At 34.6% G+C, this 27,484-nt stretch overlaps 1 protein-coding gene across 4 annotated transcripts in view; it reads right to left on the bottom strand.

The window, feature by feature from the left end:
• EIF2AK3 (eukaryotic translation initiation factor 2 alpha kinase 3) overlaps positions 1-27,484 on the bottom strand; it is a 69,448-nt gene that overhangs the window by 15,815 nt on the left and 26,149 nt on the right. For 3 of the 4 annotated variants that reach the window (XM_011375267.2, XM_011375268.2, XM_011375269.2), the window contains exons 3-13: positions 24,291-24,485; positions 22,675-22,805; positions 20,840-21,074; positions 18,288-18,450; positions 17,139-17,279; positions 16,391-16,513; positions 14,778-15,007; positions 14,313-14,425; positions 11,238-11,360; positions 8,716-8,865; positions 2,128-2,908 (exon numbers count right to left, since the gene is read on the bottom strand). In XM_011375267.2, coding sequence (XP_011373569.1) covers positions 2,128-2,908; positions 8,716-8,865; positions 11,238-11,360; positions 14,313-14,425; positions 14,778-15,007; positions 16,391-16,513; positions 17,139-17,279; positions 18,288-18,450; positions 20,840-21,074; positions 22,675-22,805; positions 24,291-24,485 — 2,385 coding nt within the window. The remainder of the gene's footprint in view (positions 1-2,127; positions 2,909-8,715; positions 8,866-11,237; positions 11,361-14,312; positions 14,426-14,777; positions 15,008-16,390; positions 16,514-17,138; positions 17,280-18,287; positions 18,451-20,839; positions 21,075-22,674; positions 22,806-24,290; positions 24,486-27,484) is intronic. The other variant, XM_023520502.1, reaches the window with a different exon arrangement.

The following is a 27,484-nucleotide window of genomic DNA, read 5'->3' as shown; positions in this document are numbered from 1 at the left end:
CTCCTGGTCAGGACATGGTTTAGGGATGGGTATGTGTCCTTGCCTTATCAATTAGAAGGAAACCCAGGACTTCTGATCAACAGTAGGGGAAGAGATACTTTCCCCCTCACCTCCTACCCCATCACTCCGCAAGACTTAAAACATGTAGCCCTGAGACTCACTAGCAGCTGCCCTGAGACTGTGAAGAAAGATCTTGCCTGAAAATGGAAACAAGAAATGGGGCAAGAGGTGCGCAAACCACATTCTGGCCACATCACTTGACCCTAGATAAAGTTCTATTTGAATTGTGGATGATTTAGTTACACAGGCCAATAAATTTCCTTTTTGATTAAGTTATTACAAATGCTTTTGGTTGCAAACAAGAGGATATTCAAAACAAAATGGAATGTATCAGCCATTGTGCTAAGGATATAACAGGTGAACAAACAGACACGGCTCCTGCCCCTGTGGAAACCAGGGGATAAATAATATGGTTGCGCTGAGAATTACGAAAAAGAAATAACCAGGTTCTATGAGGATACCGTGTATTCAAGGAACTATGAAAAACCCAGTGTGGCTTGAGTGAAGAGAAGAAAAGATTAAAAGCAAGTCTGGAGAATCAGGGGGCAGAGAGTACTGATAAAAAAAATGTGACCACATACAAAAGGAGAAGAGGGCCCAGGAGGTTTAACATTGAGCTCAAAGACTTGGGTCAGAATGAACAGAATGCATAACCCTTACACCTAGGAATAAAAATCTTTGGGGAATTTTTTCTGGTTCACTAATCTTTAAAGAGAATTTATCTTTAGAAAAGCTTTTGATTTCTAGAGAAAAATAAAAAATTAGTTTTCTTCTTGAAATTATTTTGGTTCATAGAGAAATACAAGAAAAACCTTTAGATGGCATTGTAGCATTAAACAAATGTTCATCAATATCTCATTAATATTATAAAATCAGTAGAACATTCGAAATTAGTAAAAAACATAATTATATGCTTTTCAATTTGGCATTTTGTGTGTAAAGTGTTAAGTACAAGAAGAATGTATACATCAACTAATTGGTTTCTACCACATGAGAAATGTTTACCATATTCTAATCGCCACCAGTCTCTCAAGTGAGGGGTATCTGGCCTCCTGGAAAGTGTATTCCCCTTCCAACTAAAATAAATCATCTCTGAACTTCTCATTCAGTGTAGAATAATTCTTGGCAATCAGTTTGGGCTCACATCAAAATCACTGAAGCACGATGATTATATATATTTCAACAACAATTACTTTGGAAAATAGGAATTATTTCTAATTCTTATCCTTGTTATTCCAAACTCTTAAAATATATTCAAGGATTAAAAACTCTACTGCTGATTTTAGAAGAAAATAACTCATCCAAATAGCTACTTTGATACCCTGAAACAAGTTTGTGGTTATATAAAACCAAACTGAAAATACTTAAAATGAGTCAAAATCTATAAAAAATTTTCAAGCTACTTCCATTAGAAAAATAATTATATATTCACTACACATCTACATTTGCCATTATGATTGCTATGAGCATACAGAATATGGCAGAAATTGATTAAAGTTCTATACACTTATTTCAGGAACACGTACTGAGGAAATACTGCATGTATTTAGCATATTGCATCGCTACAATAGTCAATATCGTATACACTGAAAATAGAATCAAAGGTTTTAGAGCTGCAAACAATCACCTGGCTAACCACTTGCCACCTTTTGTCATCCAGCGTCTCACCTCCTTTCCCAAAGCCAAAATGGTTCAGGAATAGTTGCAAAAAGTGTGGCAATTTCACTGTGCTACTTCAGGGCCCTACAGGAACCTGGGTCAGGCTAACTCAAAGCCATAAGAAAACTGTAAAATCTGCTCATGATGGATTTTACATAAGTCTTTTTCTTCTTCAGGAGACTGAGAATACTTTTTACTGCAGAAGGGACATAAATCCATTACAGAGGAAAACTCACAATTGGTCTGAGGTTTTTAAGATGTGAGATTTCTCATTTTTGCAGAAAGTCCCCTTCAGGCTACTTTCCCAGACCTCTGTTCCCAATACCTTCACTCTCCTCTGACAAATACTGCAAGCGTTGCACAAAACATCATATTGAAACCCTTGGGTGATGTTTCATAAATACAGACCTTGAGGTCTCTGTGCATGAGCCCTTTACTGTGCAGAAATTCTACTGCCTCCACGATCTGCAGGAAGATGTGCAGACACACGCTCCTCTCTCTCTCCTCTATGGTGCATCTACTGTTCATCCAGTCTTTGAGGTTTTCTTTTCTGCACAGCTGCATTTGAATGTAAAGATACACCTTTGGTGAACTGGGCTGGAGTTTTTCCGCAGTGTTTTTAGTGAGATCTAGACTTAAAGTGGTTGGTCTTGGAAGAGAAATAGATAAAGTAGGTTCTGAAGAAGATTTGCTACTGGAATGCTTGGTAGCAGTTAGTTTATTAGCATAATAGTTGCCTATGTACAGTTGGTTGGTTTTGAGCTCTTCTTTACTGGACGCGTTATCACAGCCTGAATCTTCAAATACTATAGAAGAGGAGGTTCTCTCCCTTGATCTTACATAAGGAGAAGCTTCAGAAGGACAAAGTTTAAAGGAGCGCGCCTCCTCATTGCCATCCATAGTGCTATCTCTCACATCACAGCACGTGAGGCAACTGTCCTGGAGGTTATCCACTGCATCCACTGACACACTGATGTCTCCATGGTCCGTTTCTGAAAATTCCAGTGGAGAAAACTGACTCTCAGATGAACTTGTCTGGCCACAGGAAATCCCTACTGAAAAAGATCTGCTTCTTTGTGGTGAAGGAGCTATGATTTCAATATGTTCCTTTGTAGAGAAAGGATCCATTCTGCGTATTTTAACTGATGGTGCATCTATTGGACTCGGAGAGCTGAGTGGCCAGTCTGTGCTACAAGTGGGAGAGGAAAGTGAATACATGTTGATTAAATTATGTGAACCACGCCCTTTGTTGTAAAAGCTTCAACTATAATAAAGCCAGTTACCAAAAGACAAACAACATACGGATTAAATAGAAACATGCTATATAAGACAAAGAATATCACATTCCATCCATTCTTTCTAAAAAACTTAACTTTAAATGTTAATCTTATACTTGGAACCATTATCTGGGACTGTCATGTCAGGGTAGCCAAGGCTTTCACACAAAATACAAAGCACTGAAGGACAGGACCCCTTGGTAGCTGTGACTCTGAAGCCCCAACCAAATCAGGGCAGAAGCTCACAGGGCCTGGAGACAACAGGCCACTTCACTTGATCTTCCATGGTCTGGCTATTAGTTGAGTCTGTAACAAGGGTCACTGTAACAAGGGCTGTGTTTGGTACTTTTAGGCAGAAATTTTACCCCAGCTGTTTGGCAAATACTCAATTTGCAACCTGCTTCCTTTTTGTTCTCATTCAGTAGTTTTTAAAAGGGCTTTACCTCCTTATCACAGCATATCTAATTTGGGAATTATCCTCAGGCTGCATAAGATGTTTATAAATTTTTAACTGCAAGTAGTTAAAAACTACTTTAAAAAGGAGTTGTAACTTTTTAACTACTAAGAAACTGAATAAAAAATTTAAAGTATGTAGACAAAAGTAGATATTTTCTTATTGAGAAAAGCCACTATAAATCCCTCAGTGAATTATACAATTCATAGAGCCTTATCTATTAATAATTTTAAAAACTCATGTTCTAGATCAGTGATGTCAGCAGTGATAGCAGTGTGAAAGAGAACATCCAGTTCTCTCCCTTTGAAGTTACAATAAGTTGGATAATTATAATTCAATGAAAGATTCCCTGCTCAATTCCCAAATATGTCTGAGAGATCCTCGCATTGAGACATCTGAAGGTGGTGGGCGATTCCAGCAAACAGGGGAGACAGGCTGGGGAAAAACAGAGATAGTAGCTGCAGACCCAATCCAGTGCTCGGTGAGGCCCCAGTGGACACGATAGCAATGAAGGGTCAGGGTGCAACCCCCACTGGGCAAATTGGAGGGGCAGAGACAGCAATTGAGCCTGGGTGACCGGCACATATTAAAGCTGATCCCAGGGTCGAGGCAGAGGAGCGATGCAAAGGGTGGCAGCATTACACAATCCAGCAGCACCAAAGGATTCCGCAGATGTAGAAACCTGCCTGCCCCATCCTCTCTTGGCCTGTCTAGCAGTAAAATCCTCAGTCGGCAGACTACACAAGGGCAGGAAAATCTTTCCCGCCTAAGTGGTCTCTATTCATTCATTGCCACTAAACCCAGTAGAAAAAACAGAGCCACAGATGCTGGAACTCCCCTCCCCTCCACACACTAACCCCTCCCCCAGCCATCCAGCAAACTCTGGAAGAAGCAGCTGGGTCAACCCAGGCTGCCAGCAGCTTCTGGCTACAGGAAGGCTACGTTGGGAACACACAGGGCAGGAGGCCTATAGCACACCACATTCTACCATGGAGGTGATACCCTGAGACCGAGGCTACAGGCTGGTAAAGGCGATGCTCATTGCCTCATGAAATATGAGGGTGTTTTCCACTGCAGAGGTGACATCACCCCACAGTCCCAGAAGCCCCATTGGTACAGGTAAGAGAAAATAAAAACTAGTGCTTTAGCACCACCTACTGGAAAACAAAATAAAGATCTCTACTTATCAACCTGCTAAATAGTGAAGTCAAATATTTTAAACAATCATATTTCATTTCCACAAATGCGCAGGCAAAGAAATAATCCATCAAGCAATCAATAACCAAGGTACAAGGAAATTCAGGAAGACAATAAAAATTCTCTAGAAAACAAACTTAAAGACATAAAAGACTATGATTTAAATAACAGAGAATTCAAGATTGTAGTCCTGAAAAAACTCAACATGATACAAGAAAATTCAGAAAATTAATTCAAAGAGCTCAGAAATAAAATCAAAAAACAAAAGGAGTACTTCACCAAAGAGACTGAGAACTATAAAAAATGAACCAAACAGAAATTCTTGAGCTGAGGAACTCAATAAATGAGATGAAAAATGAACAAGCAAGCTTAGAAAATAGAGGAGATCAGAAGGTAGCAAGAATTATTGATATTGAAGACAGAAATCTAGAAATGATTCAAGTAGAAGAAGAGAGAATTGAGTTAAAAAATAAAAAAAAGAAAAAGAAAGACCTCTACTAGAACTATCTGATTCCATTAGAAAGAACAATATAAGAAAAATGGGTATACCAGCAGAACAGAAGAAGGGAACAGACAGCCTATTCAGACAAATAATTAACAAAAACTTCCCAAACCTATGGAAAGAACTGGATCCTCGAATCCAAGAAGCTAACAGAACACCTAATTATCTCCATCCAAAAAGGCCTTCTCCAAGGCACATTATATTACAGCTGTCAAAAATTAATGACAAAGAATTCTCAAGGCAGACAAAGAAAAGAAGATGGTAATCTATTAAGGAACCCCACTAGATTATCATTGGATTTTTCAGCAGGAACCCTACAAGCTAGGAGAGAGTGAAATCAAATATTCAAATTATTGAAAGCAAGAAATCACCAGACAAGAATGAGATATCCAGCAAAGTTATTCTTTAGATATGAAGGAGAAATAAAGGCTTTTCCAGATTTACAGAAGCTGAGAGAATTCACTATAAAACATGCATTACAAAAAATGCTGAAAGGTACTCTTCTACCTGAAACAAAAAGACAAAAGAATAGAAAACTGAATAAGATGACTAACTGGCAGACATAAGCAGGAAATTACAACTCTGGTTTAGAATAGGGTATTAAACATTTAAATATAACAAAGATTAAAGGAGGTAAAAGCATTTAAAAAACAGAAAAAAATAGCTACTGCAATTTGTAAATGAATGCACAGCACAAAAAAAGATAATCTGTGACAACAAAAGCAAAAGCAGAATGGGGAAAGAATTTGCACAGGTGAATGAAAATAAGATGAATTTAGAAGAAAATGGACTATTATACATATGAAACTTTTTTGCATAAACCTAATGGTAACTACAAATAAAAACCTAGAACTGAGGCACATAACATAAAAAAAAAGAGAAAATAGAGGACAAAATCACAGAATATCACCAAACTAAAATAACAGACAGAAACAGAAGGGAAAAGAAACAATAGAGACACAGAACTACTAAAAACAAAAGATAAAATGGCTACAGAAAATCCTCATATTATCAATAATCACCCTAAATGTAAATCAACTGAACCCATCAGTTAAAAGGCAGAGTAGTAGGATGAATTAAAAAACAAAAGCCAACTACATGCTGCCTTTAGGAGACAAATCTCAGCTGCAAAGACAAACAGAAACTCAAAGCGAAGGGGTGGAATATAATACTACAAGCAAATGGCATCTAGAGAAAAGTGAGTGTAGTTGTACTTACATTAGACAAAATAGATTTCAAGATAAAAAGGTAACAAGAGATAAAGATGGACATTTTATAATGACAAAGGGGACATTATATCAAGAAGAGATAATACTTATTAATATTAATATGCTCCTAACCTGGGAGCACCAAAATATGTAAAGCAACTACTAACAGAATGAAAGGGAGAAAGTGACAAAAATACAATTATAGTAGGGGCCTAAGTACTCCATTGACAGCAATGGATAGATAATCCAAACAGAAAATCAATAAGGAAATGACACATTGAAATAAATGGACATAACTGATTTTTACAAAACTTTTCATCCCAGAACACCAGAATATACATTCTTTTCTAGTACACATGGAATAATCTCAAGAATAGACAATATGTTGAGGCACAAAACTAGTCTCAACAAATTTAAGAAGATTGAAATCATACGAAGCGTATTCTCCAATGACAGTGTTTTGAGACTGGAAATCAACTGCAATAAGAAAGCTGGAAAAACCACAAACATGTGGAGATTAAACAATATACTACTAAAGAACAACTGAGTCAAAACAGAAATAAAAGAGATCAAAAGATACATAGAAACAAATAAGAATAATAATACAATGTATCAAAACTTTTGGGGTGCAGCAAAAGCAGTCACAAGAGGGAAGTTTATAGCATTACATGCCTACCCCAAGAAACAAACAAAAAAATCTCAAATAAACAACATTTCATCTTAAAGAACTAGAAAAAGAACAAACGAAGCCAAAAGTCAGTAGAAGGAAGGAAATAAAAATTAGAGCAGAATTAAATGAAATACAGAACAAAAGGACAATAAAAAAATTAATGCAACAAAGAACTTATTCTTTGAAAAGATTAATAAAATTGACAAACTTCTGGCTAGACTAAGAAAAAAACAGAAAAGATTAAAATAAAATCAGAAATAAAAGAGAAGTTATAATGGACACCACAAAAATACAAAGGACTACACAAGAATACTATGGAAGGCTATATGCCACCAAATGTGGTAATGCAGAAGAAATGGACGAGTTCTTGGAAATATATAACCTTCCTAGACTGAATCATGAAGAACAGGAAATCTAAATAGATTGATCAACAGTAAGGAAACTGAAATAGTTATCAAAAACCTCCCCAAAAGTACAAGTCCAGGAATAGATGGCTTCACTAGTGAATTCTACTAAACATTCAAAGATTTAATACCTATCCTTCTCAAACTCTTCCAAAAAATTTAAGAAGAGTTGATACTTCCTATTTCACTTTATGAGGCAAACATTACCCAGATACCAAAAACGTGGCAAGGATAACACACACAAAAAAGAAAATTACGGATCAATGTCTCTGAAGAATAAAAATGCAAAAATCCTAAACAAAATACTAGCAAATCAAATATAACAGTACATTAAAAAGATAATACATCATAATCAGTGGGCTTCATTTCAAGGATGTAAAGATGTTTCAAATTGATCAACATGATACAACACATTAACAAAATAAAGGATAAAAATTATATGAATAGATGCAAAAAAAGCATTTGAGAATATATAAGATCTATTTATGATTAAAACACTCAATATGTATATAGAAGGAAAGAAATGCTACTATATGATCCGGCAATACCTCTCTTCAGTATCTACCCAAAAACCTTAACATATATTTGTAGAGATATATGTACCCCTATCTTCATTGCAGCTTTATACACGGTAGCCAAGTCCTTCAATGAACGACTAGATAAAGAAGTGGTACATACATAGAATAGACTACTCTGCCATAAGAAAAGATGAAACACTGCCATTTGCGACAGCATAGATGGATCTTGACAGTATCAAGCTAAGCAAAATAAGTTAGATGGAAAAAGAACCATATGATTTCACTCATGCATGAAATATAAAATAGAAAACAACAAACAAACAAAACAAACAAACATTAAAGACCAGACAACAGAAGGGTGGTTACCAGAGGGAAGGGGAGAGTTGGGAGGATGAAGAAGGTCAAGGGGTGAAATGTATGGTAACAGAGTGATACTAGGCTTTGGGTGGTGAGCACACAATGCAATATACAGATGATGTATTATAGAATCACACACTTGAAACTTATATGTTATTAACCAATAAATTTAATTTAAAAATTCATGTACCGTACAAAAAAGAAAAAATCATTTTTAAATAGTAAATGAACTTTTCATTTAACAAGTGACTAGAGAACATTCCAAAATATGATGAGAACAGTAAGCTGATGTTATTTTTCTTTAAAAAACATCACCTCTAAAACTATACAAATGATATTTTGTTCACATAAGCAAAAAACTAACCTGAAAGAAAACACTAGTTTTTAAGTCTATGTCTAACAATGTTACCTTTCATCTTTCAGCCAGATTTCATCCATTTTTTCTTGCCACTTCTCTGGTGGTGCTTCCAACCAAGCATTGAAGTATCTAACAATTCCTGGGTGTTCAAGCTTAGCTAAGGCTTTAACTTCTCGCATTACCTTTTCCCGAGCCGATTCCCTGAAATAGAGAGAAAAAGGAAAACACTGAGGTTGCTCTGGTCTAAAGAAGGAATCATAACCAATAGTGAAAATTAAATAAACTTCTCCCTTGAATCTAAAATGAGAAACAAATGAATTAGCCTAGTGGCATAGCTCTAAAAAGCCATAATTCTAAAAAGTACATGTTATTTTAGTTTTTTTTTCCTTCTATAGTAAGTGCTACAAGCACATCTACCTCTTCATTCAAAGAGAGCTTTCTTGGATGAGTAGAAATGAATGACTACAGACCCTTAAAGATTATTGCTTAGTGTTTGTAAATGAATAAAAGGATGAACAGGTCTAAGTAAAGCATCCAGAAAAAGAGAGCTCAGCATCACCGCTCAGGAGAATGGAGAACAATCACCCAACAGAGGACAAATTATATTCTAAAATGCTTGTTCTAGCACGTTTAAAGCCTCAACTACTGAATATCATAAGCAATGAAGTTTAACTAGAAAAGCATCTGGATTTGATCTTTTGCTTGACAGCTTCTCTGATGAATCTATTTTCACATTTCTAGGGATCCCGCTATCACCTGAAACACCATAATGAGTACAATTATATCCTCTTCTCTCTCTAGGAGATGGTCACCTACTCTCACTTTTCCTCCTGTGCTTTGTTGTTGTTAATGTGCCCACCGTCTGAGAATCCTGGTACATCTGTGAATTTGTCAACTTCTAGGTCCTTACATTCAGTAACAGCTCCTCCTTTTCAATTCTTTACACTCACTCCTTTCTCATCCGTCCCCACTGCTACTGCACTAATGTTCTGTATTTTAAGACTCAATTTTTGCAAAAAATAAAAAAATAAAAAAATTATATATATATCTCCTAACAGTCTTGTCACTTACCCTTTCCAGAGCCACCTCCACTTTGATCAAGTCATTCTTCTGTGCAAAGACATAGCTGCCACCAAATAAAATCTAAACTCCTTTGCTTTACATTTAAGGTGCTGCAACCCATCTTTTCCATCTTCTCTTCCATATTCCCCCATTCTTACCCTTTGCCCTACCCATGCCAGAACACCCATTATTCCATTATTCTCCTTATCACCTTTGGGTATTTGCCTAGAGCCTTCGCTCAGGCCATCACATGTACTTGGCCACCCCTCCCCTACACATCTGTCTACTCTTGAGCACTTGGCATAGACATTATGACCTCCACAAAGCTTGCCTTCCTTGACTGCCTTTTGGCTACATCTGTGATTTCTACATGAGAAGGTACTTATTTAGCAAAGCCATGAATCACACTCTTCCTTGCATTGTAGTTATTTGAGTATGTATACGAAAGCCTCAAATAGTTATAGGTTCTTGAGCACAGAAGCTTTTCTTAAATTTTATATCCTGTGTAGTGCCTTGTATGAATATTTAAACTATTCAAAAATTTGAATATTTAAACTATTCAAAAATTTTATATCAAAGAACCAGTTCCATAATACTCAAACTATCTCATTTCTGTGTCTCTATCTGTTGGACAGAACATTTAACTACCAATTAGAAGGGCAGCCCAGCAATTAGTGCACATTTAATCAAGCATCCATAGAAGCTCTCTACAATATGTGGAAAGGAAGGTATTACTAAAACCTCATCATCTTAAGCACCACACTGTCTGAGCCCGAAATTTTAGTCCTAGGAATCTATCCCAAGGAAATGGATGTGATCAAGAATTTAAATAAAAGGTGAACCCTGAAAAGTTATTTTTAACTGTAACAAATTGGAAACACAAATGTAAGTATAAGACATGATTAAACATAATATTTCAAACATAATATTTCACATGTTTTAACTGGTCTATTATCCTGCCATAAATACCTCTAATGTATTTTAACATTTTAATAAAATACTCTTAATAACACAGAAATGCTGAGGATACAATGAAAGAAGCAAGAGATAAAACTGTACTATATTGATAACTGTGCTATTAATTAGGTATATTTATTATCAGAAAGAAAAATCAAAATGCTCTAAAATGTTAATAATGGTTATTACTGGATAGAGAAGATATAGATAATTTTTGTTTTAATATGTTTCCTTATTTTCCACAATATAGATTGTTTTTAAATGGTGCTATGTATTAAAAGCTATAGTTATTAAAATTCACTATAGGAAAGTCCTGAGTTGTTAAGAATCAAAAACAAGGGTAGATTTTTAAACGTATATAAACAGCAATCAAAACAGATCACATCTATTAGACAACTGGTGACCTGGTAAGCACTTAAAACGTAAAATTCAGAAGGTCAGAAACTATGTTTTCTACGGTCTCTATGAAGTATAATAAGAAGGACATACTACATATGAGATTACATGACATAGTGCTAACTCTGAGTTTACTAGAAGTGCCATCCATTCATTACCTGTTGGGGAGATGGATTCTCTTGATGGCATAATTGCAGTCATCTACTTTGTTTCTAGCTTCAAAGACAACTCCAAACCCACCACGACCCATGCACTGAATAGGTTCAAAATCTGTTAGATATCTAAAAAGAAAAAAAAAATCGTTTGCAATAGTTTTAAATTTTGTTGTATGGTAATAATCAGTTCAATCTTAGTTTATGATACACAAAAATGTATAAATTCAGTAAGTCTCATAAAACTTATTTTAATAAAGAGTGTAAATTCTAATAGCATTTTTTTTTCTGTTTGTATAAATTGAGCAAACACATTCTAATTTTTTTCATAAGAAATTTATAAAATATATAAAAGCTTCTGTTTTATTGGGAATCACTTGTTAATCACTTGTTCTTAAAGCAACTGTCCTGTCCAATACTTTCTATCATCTATCAAAATATTCTGTCCTTAATTCTCTAATCTTTTACCTCCCATGGCATTCTGTATTCAATTCAAAAATGTGTTTTAATCTTCTGTCTGTGTCTGTAAGTTTTACAGACCAAATTTAATCAATCCTATTATATTTAAGTACTATTCAAGCCAGAAATTGTTCTAGGAACCAAAGCTAACTGAAATTGGCTGGGTTGCCTCACAAGTCAGTAAGCTCATCACCAAAGGTATCCAGACAGAAACTAACTCACTGTCATTCACAGATGGACCTCCACATGGCAACATTAGTTCCCCCTTTAGTGCCTGACCTCACTGATCTGCACTGTATATTCCAGCCAACTTTCACCAGGCTTCTCACAACTTCAGGGCTTTTGCTTCTGCTATTTGCTCTATTGAGATGGCCTACTTCTTTGTACTTAATGAAACTATTCTTCCCTCACTGTGCTTATCTTGCCACCTCTGTAAGGCCTTCCTAGACCTCTGTCTTAATGTTCTCATAGCACTGTGCACAAAGTAGTTTGAACTATTCAACTTAATATTTTTCAGTTACTCTCCCCACTGCCACTGAATTGCAGAGGCCTTGAATGCAAGAATGCATTCTTATTTCTCTTTGTATTTTCAGTGTCTGGGCTTACCTGGCAAATAGAAGGTCTAACAAATATCCGTTGAATAATGCATGCATGAATGAATGTATGCTGTGGAAGTTATTCTTCCAGTCATAGGAGGGAAGAGCTAAATTGGATTATTTTTGATGTCTCTTATAAAGCTAAGTTTATTACTTTATGGTTTGTACACATATTAATTTAGTAGTTGCTCAGCTGGTTAAAGCATAGAGTTAAGGAAGAGAGGCAATAGATCCCAACCCTCCATGGACCAATTATCTTCACAGAGAATGAAGAGTAATAATCTGTATTCCTAAAAATAGTTAGACAAAATACTTCAGCACAAATCCGTCTCCCCAGCTGTAAAAGCCTATGAAGTTTATGTCCTACTCTTGGAGGGCCAACTGAATTATCTTCCAATATTAAAGAAAGTATCCATATGAAAATGGATATATCTTCTGAAAAGAGAAACATCTTATTTTTTATTACAGACTCTTATAAATATAAGTATCACCTTGCCTAAGGTCCCAACTGATAAACGACAAAGTTAGAACTGAGACTTATGACTGAATCCAGAGCTTATGTTCTTAAAAACCCCTGGAATACAGCAGGCACTCAACGAACACTAGGTATTACTATAGAGCTCCAGTAGTTTAAAACAATCAGCTGTACTCTTAATAATGAATAGTTAGTCAAATCAAGTCATTCAACTTTAGAGTACATTATTCTAATTCTTTTCACAACAGCCTTACATTACCTCACTCCTCCTCCCATCTCTATCTACCTAACTCTTACTTACTCATGATTTAAGGTTCAATTAAAATGTGACCTCATTTATGATGCTCTCTTGAATCATCACAACTAGAGTTAGTTGCTTGGTTCATGGCTTTTTTCTTAAGGTATGTTTTACCCAGCATTATCTCCCCCCATAGACTTTAAACTCCTCCAGGACAGGCCCAGTCTTTTTATTTCTCCCAAAGCCTGGAATACTGTCCTGCACAGACCTGTTCAAAGTAAATGTTAAATAAAAAACCAATGCTTTCAGTAGTGGATTACCCATCAAGAGCTGCCAGGTCCCTTGTTCTCTCCCTCTCTCTCTCTCACACAGCCTTCTGATATTGCCGGTCACTGATGCATTAGTCATCTTTATTAGCAAGGGTCTTAAAACTCTTACCATTTGTTAGTCACCTAGTAAGTTCAGTTTTGGGAAACTAGCAGTTAAAACTGATTATAGTAACTGATTATAATAAATTCTCAATTTTTGGTAATACAGTATGAATGCAGCTTAGATAAATTAAGTCCATGGATAATCAAAGTATCATACATTTTAGCTGTAATTTTCAATCTTTTCTGTCATAAAACCACTACCCGAGATATTAAGCAGTAAGGTCCCATATCTTTTCCTTGTCCCCATATCACTAAAGTGATATTATAACAAAGGGAAAAGTAGTGATAATCTATGTAATACGAAAAATGAACCACATCATTTCCTGTACCACAAGCATCGAAACCTGTATGCGTGACAGATTGCTAACAGAGTCTCTAATTTTACTTTTGAATTATTTGACTTGCCTACTTTATAAACCATCTACTACTTTTGCTTTTAAAAATTATCTATTCTATTGGTATATTTACCCCCATTTTCCTGCTTCTTCCATTCTAGCCATGATTAAGATGAAATAAATTGGAGATTAAGTAACATATGGAGATTTATATCATAGTCTAATAACACAATAATTATTATTTGGTATTATTAATTGTAGCTGAGTAAATGGTACACCCTCAATAACTAAGTATCTGATAAAAACTTAATTTGGTGGCTGAAATTCTAAACTTCTGTAACACTCTTATTCTATCCATTTTAGGGTACATACCCTTTGAATTAGATTAAGTTAATTGAGGGTTAAATCTATGTTATATTTACCTAGATATTCACACATTAAAAAAAAGTTAAACAAGATCTAATTTTAGAAGCCATTTATTCTTTGATCCAAACAGTTGCCACCAGAGGCTATGGGACACATACATATTTAATGACAAGACTCTTACCGTGATATATATCCAGAATTTTTTATGTCATTCCAGCTACTGTCATTCGCTTCTCCACTTACAGAATCATATTTATTTTCAGTTTGACACTGAGTTTCAGATTCCTTTCTTTGCTGATAAGGTGGGGAAAAAGTCATTATCAATACAAAGCTGAATGGAAGTTAGCTAACAATCTTAGGCTATAAAATAACATTGAAAAATAAAATAATATTGAGAAATAAAAACATTGTAAGAACACAAAATATCACATTTCACTTGTGAAAGGAAAGGGTAACAATAGGGTGGGAAACAGATTGCAATGCAAGGTTGAGGAGTAAATGAAAAGTAAGAAAGTAGAAACGACATATGGGCAACAATGATTTTATGGTAAAACTTAAGTAAATGTATCCCTTGCCCCCCCATCCCACTCCCACAATTAGCTTTCTAAATTCCCAACACTTTGAAACAAATTCTAAAATGTCTTACTCTGTGAGTATGTGGATGGAAAAGTCTGCGCACAATAAAGGTTGTTGTTATGATACAAAACAGAATAGTTCCAACTATTTCTTTCCACCAGTGTAAGAGGAGAACAGGATCTTTTTTGCGAGTATTCTTGTTGTAATTTGGGTTGTTGAGAAATCTGACTGTGATCTGTGTGTTCCGTATGCTCCGTTTGCTCCTTTCCCTCTGGTAGTATGGTAGATAATAACCATTATCTTCAAAAACAAACATTAAAAGATTGGTTTTTAAAAAAGATATACCAACATAGATCCATTTTTAATTATTAACAATTATCTATTTTCCTATGACTTATAACACTAATTCCTTTTGTTAAAGTTTCATTTTTTTCTTTAATATATTTTGGCAGCCTCATTTATCCAGCTTTTTTCTTTTTACTACACAAATATATTTTCCTTTATTCTATAAACATCATAAATTTTCTTTATACTAAATAATAAGACTAGAAAAAAATTTAAGAGCCACTTTATTCATTACCTCATTAATAATTTAATCCTTTAAATGCAAGAAAGAATTAGATAGAACACAAATTCCTTCAAGGATTTTAAATTTTATTTGCATATAGCATCAATCGAATACCAAATTTTACCAAGAATCATTCTTCACAAACTGAAAGAAAAACACATCCATCACGGTCTTTGGTTCACTCCAGGCTGTCTAAATGAGTTTGTCCTAGAAAGCAGTCTGTCTTTTTTGTCCTTCACATTGCACCATGTGGGCCAATTACACAGTTCTCTCTTAGCTCTCTTACCCTGTATTTTGAGCGATATCAGATAAAGACGGCTGTTTCTAGTTCAGAGCCTTCTGTTTGTTTGTTTGTTTTTTAATTTTTTGTTTTTTGTTTGTTTTTTGTTTTTTATCAATTTAAATTCTACAGTAATTTCCCAGTTCTAGCAACTAGGGTAACTGATAAGGAATCTATGTTTTTTGTCTAATGCAGATGTGAGGACTTTTTTATACCTAGCCATTCAAAAGACTTTAATATCTAAATATATCCCAACTTTAAATACACAGGAATGCATTTCATGCCAAAGTTCACCTATTCTTGACTTTTGCACCAATCTTCCTTGTCTGTGAACAAAACTGATCTCATTTTATAGTATTTTCACGTAGCTCTCTGGGGAACATCTGTTTTTTTCATTATACAGACTGATTTTATATAGACTAGATATATAATGGCTGATAAATAAGAACTAATAACAAGAACTAATGCTTATTAAACACTTACTTGCCAGGCATAGCACTAATTAAGATTGTATATATGCATTATCTCATTTAGACCTCACAACAACACAATAAATAGATGTGAGAATTACTATCCTTGTTTTACAGATGAAGGAATCTCAATATAGTGAAGTTAGGTATGCTCTATCTAGTATGTGGCAAAGCTGGGATCTGAACCCTGGCAATCTGACTTTGGAGCTTGCACCCTTGGCCACTATTCACAATATTGCCTTGTACGATTATTTTCTACCTTCTGATTGACTACCTTTCATTTGAATTCTATTAATTAATTTCAAATTAATACATAAAAAAATAAAATAAAATAGCATTTTCAATCCTAACATAATCACACTTACCATATGGATACTGTAAGATTGAAAGTGCGCCATTACTATACTCTTCATGAGAAAACTTATCATTACTAAGACATTTGTCAAATTCATCAGACCCTACCAAGACAGGAGTTCTGGAAGGAGAATCTAAAAGAAAATGTAAAATTGTAACTGTTATAACTGTAATGAAAACGTGTGTACTTCATTCATTCAAAAAACAGATATTCAACCACACAGTTCAGTATAAGCATGTAAGCTGAACAAATGGTTCAAGGTTCTTTCCCTGGAAAAGCAGTCTTGTAGAGAAGATGAATCATTTAAACAAGTAGTTAAAATATGATGAGACACGTATTAAAAAAAAACATACACAAGGTATGAAAAGATAACTGAAGGAAGTAGGTGGCCTAGTATTTGATTTTAATTCATCAAATGTTTCAAAGAATATGATGTGACAAGATAATTTTTCATAAATATTCTTGATATAAGTAGGTTAAGAGTTAAATTTAGGCATGGTTGCTAAATGGTTAACAGCTTTTCTAAGTTGTATAGAGGAATATTTTATTAACATTGAGTTCTAGAGAAGCGACTGCTGTTTAAATGAAATCATATTCTAATTTATAATTAAAATTCATTAACATCTGAAATACTTTTCTAGTTTATCGAAAACAAAGAGTATATAATAGTTATGATTTCTGTGATATTCATAACTAGAGCAAAGACAATCATGATTAGGCCTCTGTACACATTAATAAACTTTATACAATTCACTTACGAATTAAAGGTTTCCATTTGATTGTTGGCAAAGGAATAATTGAATTTTCTTTATTAACAGATTCCAAAGCCTTGGGATTTGTAGGAAACTTTTCTGAAATTCTGACTGATGACTGCAGATACAGCTGGCCTCTGTACATTCCTAAATCAACCAGAATATTGTCAATTATGTTCAGGATCAAGCACCAATGAGTTTTTCAAAAAGGTTCATTTTAATTTAATAAAATTAGATTAATTCCAGTTATTTTTCGTGGGTTACATAGCTCCTTTCAAAGAAGAATCATGCCTGAAGCACTCAAACTTGACCTGAAGGCTATTCAACAAAAATAAGAAAGGAAAGTTATATGGAGGTCCATACAAATTTCTCACTGAATAATAATCTTCACCAACTACTGGAAAACTCATTGACTAGGAAAATTCAAATAAAAGAAATCATCGTACTCTTCTGTGACTAACAACTTAGATGAAGTAACTTTCTCCTTATGGAAGACTAAACACCTATAATTCCAGAGATATTGCTAACAATCAAGTTAACTATTATCACAACACATGCGTGACATGTTAATATTTCAAATTCTTCATTTCAATGAGAATGAGGGGTGAGTAGCACATTGATAGAGTTTAAAGAATTCTGTGAGTATATGACCACAAAAACTAGTTCAAATAATTAGATTCAAGGTTTTTAAAAATTTATTATGTTAAAGGCCTTCAAATGCCCAGAAGTACACTAAAATTTTATTTTTATTTCTCAGATCAGTTGTATAGATGCATAGAAAAATAATAAATAATCTTTGAGGTGCAAACTGATATGATGCAAATACAAATACAAATGTAGAAAGTTTTAGACTCTGAGGATACACATGTTATTCGAAGTCATGCTATTATAATAGAAACACTTCTAAACCTTTCTAATATAGGTCTCAGAGAAAAAATATGCTATAGTAATTAAAAGTTTCATAATCAGAAAAATGGAAAATAAAATAGCAGAAATAGAAATCAAAGTATAAATCTTAAGGGCAACCTAAGCCAGAGAACGTATTGAGGAATTAAAACAACTAAAGGCACATCTGAAGTAGGAAGAAACAATGTAGGAATAAAATCTAGTTGTCAATATGTACTATCTACCACTAGATAAGAGACATCTCCTCACCCAAGTAAACACTGTTTTCTGTGGCTCCTCGGGCAGCTTCTACAATGTCTTCTTCATCTTCTAAAACTTCATTATTAGATGAATAACTTGTATCATCAAAAAGACTGATGGGAAAGACTCTGCCATCCTTAACCAACCAGGCAGATGCAATGGGAGTACAAAACTAAACAAAAGTGGAAAAGAAATTTTAAATAATTTCAAGTGGTACTTATGATGTATTCCAACTGCTAAAATGCCACTGAAAATCACAAATTTCTTCTTATATTTTTATTTTTCCAGCTTTACTGAGGCATAATTGAGAAATAAAAAACGTATATATTTACAATGTACAATGTGATATTTTGATATATGTACACACTGTGAAATGATCAGCACAACCAAGCTAATTAACATATCTCGCATTAGTTATTGTGTGTGTGGGAAGAACATTTAAGATCTACTCTTCATTTCACAATGAATATGTATATCAAATCATCACAATGTACGCACCAAATATATATAGCTTTTACTTGTAAATTATAACTCAATAAAGCTCGAAAAAAGTTTTTTCAAAAAAAGATACAATCTCTTGGCAAATTTCAATATATAATATATGATTATTAATTACACTTGTCACCATTAGCATAATGTCCTCCAGGTTCATCCATGTTGTTGCAAATGACAGGATTTCCTTTTAAGACTAAATAAGATTCCATTGTGTATATATACACACCACATTTTCTTTATCCACTCATCCACTAATGAACACTTAGACTGATTCCATATCTTGGCTGTTGTGAATAATGATGTGGTGAACATGCAAGTGCAAATATCTCGAGATATTGATTTCACTTCCTTTGCATATATACCCAGAAGTGAAATAGCTGAATCATATGGTAGTTCTATTTTTAATTTTTTGAGAAGCCTCCATACTGTTTTCCATAAAGGCTGTGCCAATTTATATTTTCGCCAACAGTGTACAAAGATATACTGTTGTACACTTTTTACCAACATCCTCACCAACACTTGTTATCTCTTATCTTTTTCAAAATGTCTCTCCTAAAGCCTCTTCAATAAATGGTGCTGGGGAAACTGGAAAGCCACCTGCAAAAGAATGAAACTAGACTGTTGTCTATCACCACATACCAAAATTAACTCAAAATGGATTAAGGACCTGAATATAAGACCTGAAACAATAAAATGCGTAGAAGAAAACATAGGAACTAAACTTAAGGACCTTGGACTTAAAGAGGATTTTATGAAATTGACCTCAAAGGCAAGGGAAGTAAAAGTTAAAATAAATGAATGAGACTACATCAAACTAAAAAGCTTCTTCTCAGCAAAAGAAATTGTCAACAAGGTAAAGAGACAACTATCCTAATGGGAAAATATATTTGCAAGCAACACCTCCAATAAGGGCCTAATATCCAAAATATACAAAGAACTCATACTACTCAATAACAACAAAGAAACAAACGATCCAATCAAAAAAACAGGCAGAGGACCTGAACAGACACTTCTTCCTAGAGGACATACAAATAGCCAACAAATACATGAAAAGATGCTCAACATTGCTAGCTATTAGGGAAATGCAAATCCAAACCACAATGAGATACCATCTCACACCTGTTAGAATAGCTATAATCAACAAGACAAGTAATAACAAATGCTGGAGAGGATGCGGAGAAAAAGGAACCCTCATACGCTGCTGGTGGGACTGCAAATGGGTACAGCCACTATGGGAAACAGTCTGGAGGTTCCTCAAAAAACTGAGAATTGATCAACCATATGATCCAGCAATCCCTCTACTGAGTATTTACCCCAAAGACTTGAAAACTCATATTCGAAAAGATATTTGCACACAGATGTTCATAGCAGCATTATTCACAGTGGCCAGGACATGGAAGCAACGGAAGTGTCCTACAAGAGATAATTGGTTAAAGAAGCTGTGGTACATATATATAATGGAATATGGCTCAGCCATAAGAAGAGATGAAATACTAACATTTGCAACAACATGGATGGACCTTGAGATAATCATGCTAAGCGAAATAAGCCAGACAGAAAAAGTTGAAAATGACATGATATCACTTATATATGGGATATAAACCTAAAAACAACAAATGAACAGGACAAACAAACAGAGACTCATGGACATGGACAATAGACTAGTGGTTACCAGAGGGTAGGGGGTAGGGGGAGGTGGGGAGAGGTCGACGGGGTAAAGGGGGTCAAATAAAGCGGGGTAGGGAGAGGGTGAAGTGGGTAAAGGGGATCAAATATATGGTAGCTGAAGGAAACTGGACTTTGGGTGGTACTCACACAATAGAATATATAGATGTCAAATTACAATGTACACCTGAAAATTATATAATTGCATTAACCAATGTTACTCCAATAAACTTAATTTTAAAAAAAACTAAAAATATCTTTAACAGGTATAAAACCCCAAATTTCTTAAAATATAGAGAATAAGTTAAAAAAACAAAACGGCAGTCATTTCTCTCTATCCAATGTTTGGTCAAACTGAGAGAGGAAGAAACATTACACAAATTCTCAGTGATTTTAGGTACCTGATATTCCCATTCCAGATTTCCTCCCTTCTTACTAAAGGCCATAACCTTCCAATCAGCAACTGAGACTTTTATCACTGTGTCCATCATGGCAGCTTCCTGTTCTTCCACATCTGAAATAATTTTAGAATCTTCTTTGTTCCCACTCGGTTTTAAGGTGCTTTCAATAAATCCAGCTCTAGTTTCCATGTCTGGAATATACCGAAGTTCAAAGTGGCCAACACTGAAATTCCACCTTAAATTTGCAAAGGCATATTTTTAGAAATTTACACATAAATAAAGGGACCAAATAAAGAACTCTGCTAGAGTGAAAAAGCAAACATTAAAATTTTGTAATGAGAAAAAGAATAACTCAATACATTCTGGAAAGGAGCGCTCTGCTAATTTATGCCACAAGAGGGCAAAACTTTGTCCTGACCTTTTTGAAACAATGGTTGAGAGCTGACATCAACTATGGGACAGATCTTCTCTCAAAAATTAACAAATGTTCACATTTCCAAATCAGAGCGATTTTTTTCAAAACATATCAAAGCCACCTTAAAATGAGGTAGCATGAAGTCTGCCTTATTTCTTAATTAAAGTCTAGGCACATTTCATTCAAGCACACAGAAATTAATATATCCTAATAAACCAATGTAAAAGGCAAGATGAAATATATCGAGTTTAGATTTATATGAAAAAAATGTCCCCAAAAGGCAATGTGACCCAGTATACCAAAACTGAAGGTCATACATCCTCACCTCCAATCTCTACTGACTGAGATCTGGCAAGTCACTTAACCTTTTCTGAGTTTCAGTGTCCTTATCCATAAAGCGGCAGTAATAATGTTCCCTCTATAATTAATATATGGAAAAATCACTTAACTACTGACAGTATAATATCTTGTCATATAAATAAAAAATTCCAACACCTGTTAAAATATATATACTTAAGGAACATAGATTTTAGCCCCAGACTACTCCTACTCTGGTAACTCAAAATTCTAATTTGAACATCTGCTCCTACGGTGGCTGAACACCCAGCAAGCACTCAAACACTTAAAAAAACAAAACACTATCAGGATAAAAGAGGTCAGGTTGCCAACAAATGCAAAGCCCTACTCACAGTCCAGTGAACACAGAAAAAATACATTCTTAACTAAGTTTGAGAAAACAGTTTTCAGGAAAGGAAACTGAATTATATACTGCATCAGATCAAACTAAATTTGAAAGTCTCGTTCACTTTCAAAAGATAATGTTATTTTTACTACACAGGCAATTTCAAATTTAAATATTAAGTTTAAAAAAATCACACATGTATATGAGTTAGGACCTGCATATATTATCCAATTATCTTTAATCACATAACTAAATGTAAAAATTACGTAAGGAATTCATTATTTGAAAAAGGGAAAAAAAATTAATTTGACCAAAAAAATTATACTTTAGTAGGAAATAGACTAAAATATAATTTTAAAATTGGGATAATCAGTAAAACTATGAAACTACATGCCAGAGAGAACTAAAGAGTTAAACAGGTCCAAGCTGAAATAAAGCACATTAACCTTGTCTTAAGAGCTTTTTGCAGTGAGGCTGCTATGAAAAATATCATTAACCTAAGACCAAACTAATATCTAGTCATGGTATGGGCTCCTTCTAGTTACCATATCCTGAAACATATGGTGAGAAGTCCACTTCAGAAGTTGTTAATAATCATGAGGCTATATTAAATTTACGGCCTACATTTCTCTTACAAGAGTAGTATGCTTTTAGGGCACCAAAATAGAAAAATCTGATGAGTTTTGGTCTTGGTGTAGTTTTAAATAACATCAACATCAACATTATCTGAATACACACTTCTCATTGCCACTGCGAGGTCCGACAGCTCTAACAGTTTTCTGGGTACGTTGCAGAAGCAGGATATCTTCTTGTTCCATTTCATCATTATCCCATTGGCGACAACCCAAAGCTGAACAGATGTACCTCACCTGAAAAATAAAATTAGTGGGGGAAAAAAAAAAGGCAAGTTATAGCAGACCAGAAAATTCTATAATTTTAAAAAAAAGAAAGGAAAAAAAATGAGGAACTGTGTAAGAAGTATCCAAGTATTAAGAAGCACCAGTTAGATTACCTACTCCTAAAATGAATTATTTATAACCATAAAAGTAACAATGAATATTTATTTCAAGAAATAATTTAAGGATTTAGATAATTTTAGTCTTACTTCGAGCATTTCCATGGAACATATGAGAAGAAATGGATAACCAGTTTTGGTATCTTAGCAACAATATCATTAATAAAATTCCAGAGGAATTTTAAAAAATCAACCTCAGGGTTTCCATATAAGTGAAGTATTTAGTTTTAAAAAAGTTGAACTTTTTCTAATAGCTACAGTATTTAAAAGTACTTCCTTCATATCTTCATTAAAAGAAAAAGGAAGACTCTTAGTATGATCCAAACTAAAATCCTCACAGAAAGCATACCTACTCTAATACCAGAATTTTGCAGAAGCACATAAGAAAACCAGATAATCTGGTTCACCTGCAGTATTTTACAGATAAGAATACTCAAGTAAGCAGAGAACTGCAAGGCCTCCTCAACACAGTGCAGAATCAGGTGGGAGAAAAGCAGAAAAGCATCTGCAACAACAAGAAGGTGCTATAGGCCTAACACTTAGATAAGGAATCATTAAAGTTTTGAAAACCTCAAGGGTGAATAGATAACTTTTCTATTCTTCTTTGTTTGATTCTTAAATCTATATATAAACTATTCACATTTGAAGGTGTTAAAGGGTTAAAAAAGATTTTTACCTTTCTAAAAAAGATATTTTTAATTAGTTATTTCTAATAATGGATTTATATTACAAGACCCAATCTTAGAAGTAGATTACGATTACATCACAAGAGCTAATAATAAAGAAAGTCTAGGTCATAACAGCATGACTCCACTGTCAGACAGAGCTAAGTTAAATCTGACCTTGGAAGTTTCTGAATCTTTTAAAGTCTGTTTTCTCATCTGTAAAACGAATATAAACTTTCTTCTTGGATCCTCTTATTATAGGATCAAACTATATAAATAAATTAGTAGCAATTATTCTTGTTAGAATTCTTATTAATCGGGGGGGGGGGGATTCCTCATCTGTCCAAAAGGAAACAAAAATATATAACCCTTAGAAATATTGTGAGGATTTCAAAATAATGTATGAAAAATGTACCTGACACACAGTAGAACATATTTATTATCTTCCTCCTACTACACTGGCTCTGCTGTTTATTCTGTTATCTTGGATAAATTTAGTTTCTCAATAATATTTTCCCCTTTCTACTTTATAGTTCTTTAATGGAAACAAATAATATCCCTGGGGGAAATTTTTAATAAACCTCAACCAGTAATAGTATAGTTTAAGAAATTACTTCTTTTATCCTTAATTGTGAATTTATTTCTCCTCAAATAAATTCAACATTTTCACTTACCTTTCCACTATATACACTGAGTCCATATGTAGTGAGAGACTTTCCTCCAACCAAAACAACATCATCTCCAAATTTATAAGAAGATTCAAGAAGTGATTCAACTGTAAACGGAACTGTTTCCATGCTCTCACGGTCTCGGTCCCACTGGAAGAGGTCTCCATCCAGGGACGGAATTATCATCTTATTCCCAAATACCTAAAATAAAAGCTAACTTTTAAGAGGATCTTAACCATAATAGTAACTAAGAGCTGGAGACTTGAGCCTGATGCACTCCAGCCTCTTCTCAGTAGCCAGCATTCAAAGCAGCACAGTTTGTCAACCAAAAGCAATTTAAAAGAACCGCCAGTCTCCCCAGGGGCTTACAAGTAGTACCCCAGTATGGATTTTCTCAAACTCTGTTTGCCAAGAGTGTCCCATAATGCACATAAGTCACCAAAAGAGAGTTTTGTGATCAGGTGAGTTCAAGAAGAGGTTTATAGGAGGTCATACTGTGATTACTATGCTAATGTACAATATGATTTTCTAGTAAACAGACGGTATGTGCAGTACTTTCCAGGCCCATTTTATCTAGGCCGATTACTGTCCTAGGCTCAGATCCAAGGGACACAGGTTGATTCAAGCAATATCCCATGCTTTCTTGTATTTACTTTCTCAAATCTGCTATGTGCCAGAAGCCTGGTAACCGAGCTCACTGATTTTATGCCTGTTGTCCATCCTTTTTAACAATGTTTACTGAGGGCCTACTACATACCAGGTACTATTCTGTTGCTTAGGATAGACCAATGAGCTGCCACTGTGGAGTTCAAACTCTGGTGTCAGGAGACAACATAATAATTATAAGGTATGTTAGGTGATAAATGCCAGAGGGAAAAAAATAGACAAAATAAAGGGGGCCTGGAAAATGTACATATCGGAACAGAGGAGACCGTCAGTAAGTTCAGAGTACTGAACTTTGAGAATGCAATATTTGAGCAAAACCTAAGAATGAGAGTTAACCATGTTTATTTCTGGAGAACGTCCTTTACCAAGGCCTAAAGGTGGAAGTGTGCCCATCACAAGGAAAGCCAACAGGCTAGAGAGGCAAGGGCAGAGGCAGGGAGAGAAAAGCAGAAGGCACAAGATGATGATAGTTGATAGCAGTGGAGGTGCTGAACGTGGTCAGATTTGGGATATAGTTGGAATGTAGGGCTAATGGGATTTCATGGTGGATTCCCTATATGGAATGAGCAAAAGAAGAGTTCAGCATGACTTTAAAGGTTTTGGCCAATAATATCTTATTTCTTGAGAAAGAGTATTAGTGCATGGCTTGGTGGCACTGACTCTTTGGCACTTAAAAATATATACTTGATTTACTTTAGCTAATGACAAGACTATTTTCCTGAACATCCAGGCTCAGAACTTTGGAAAATGGGAATATGAAAGAAGTATGAGTTTAAAAAAGAAAATATGAAACTCCAAACGAATGTTGGTCTTAACTTTTTTAAAAACAAAATTTCACTATGTACTTTGTTCCTTAAACAGCAGAATCCTTTCTTTAAAGAGATACTTACTTGAAAACTCCCACATTGTCAATGAGTTCTATTTTTTAAAATTTATTTATTATCACCATAATAAATAAATTGGTTCACCATTGGTTAGCAAAATCCAGTAAGTTTCAGGCGTACAATTTAGCAGTAAGGCATATGTGTATTGCATTGTGTAATAAGAGTTTTAAATTGGTGCCCAGCTCACATATCCTTCCTTTCCCCCAGCTTTGTTCCTGGGGTTCTGAAGGACAGCTGAAAACCACTATTCTAATTCAATTCTTTCATTTTCTACTTCAAATCTTTCTCTCTCCTGCTTGAACTATTATAATAGCCTCTTTACATTCTTAACTGGAAATTTCCTCAATCTAACCCCTCCTTATCTTATAGATTAATCTCTGGAGTCAGAGTTAAGTTTGTTATGACACTACCCTAAAATCTTCAAAGCTGTCTATTATCTTATTAAAGACCCCAAATCCTAAGTCTGATGTTCAAAAGTCCTCTAAACATGACCTCAAACAACCTTTCCCTCCTTGTCCTTCACTCTTTCTCACATGGGCAGAAATCAGGCAGCATTACTGAAGCATGATATTTAATGTTACTGTTATTGTTCAGCAACAATACTGAACAGTCACTCTCAATATCATTTCTTCTCCCAGGAAAACCCTTCTGTACCAGCGCTGCCCACTTAAATCCTATTTGACCTTTAAGCTAGCATCACTATGTTTTTGCTTTGAAATCCAAGAAAATTTTGGCAGTGCAAATTTGCTGACAAAAAATTTCCATGCACTTTACTTTTTGCTGTAACTATAAACTGAGATACCATTACAGTCTCAAAAATTGTTTGTTGTACCTCTAAGAAATATTTACCAGGTATGTTAATGATTTTACATTAATGTTTATACAATGGCTATAAAAGTAATGCATTCAAATCTAGTACCCAGATTTTGTTATCTAGTTGAATTCCCCACTAAATGCTTCTCAGAGAAATGGCTGATCCCAGGACTGTAGAGTAGGTAACAAAATGAGTGTTGAATATCTTATTATTCTAGAAAGTGAGGATGTAATTAAAAAAAAAGAAAAAGAAAGATGGGAGCATGCCACTGACCAAATCTGGAAGATTTAAGCACCAAAACAATTAAGTACTGAATTATAAAGCATTAAGAAACAAACAAAAAAAGAATTCATGAGTTCATACTGATAATAAATAAAATTACATATGGGGGAGAAGCGAGGGCTCTTACAGCAGTAAAATGCCATGTGTCTGCTGGTAAATATGAAGGGAGGGCTACAGTTGGAATAAGTAGCATGTTGCAACCATCATAGTAAAGACTGCATCAGGAAAAAGTCAGTAATGGTGTTAAATCTAGGTGGAAACTTTGACGAGGAGCAGAATATCTGCATGTCTTAAAGTATTTTGCCTGAGACTGCTTATTAGTTACAAAAAGTTTTTAAAAAACAGTAATTATACAGGGAAGAATTCAGGCAATACCTTGAGTGGATGACCAAAACTAACATCGATGAATGACGGGGTGATACCCTAAGAGAGGATACGACATCACCTATGCAGTGTTCCCGCCAAGAATACGCGACTTGAATCTAATCACGAAGAAACCAGACAAGCACAAAATGAGGAACTTTCAATTCTTAAATAAAACGGCAGGTATACTA

The sequence above is a fragment of the Pteropus vampyrus genome, unplaced genomic scaffold (genome assembly GCF_000151845.1).
Source record: "Pteropus vampyrus isolate Shadow unplaced genomic scaffold, Pvam_2.0 Scaffold269, whole genome shotgun sequence".
Classification (NCBI taxonomy): Eukaryota; Metazoa; Chordata; class Mammalia; order Chiroptera; family Pteropodidae; genus Pteropus; species Pteropus vampyrus.
This window is presented reverse-complemented; position numbering and strand designations above follow the sequence as displayed.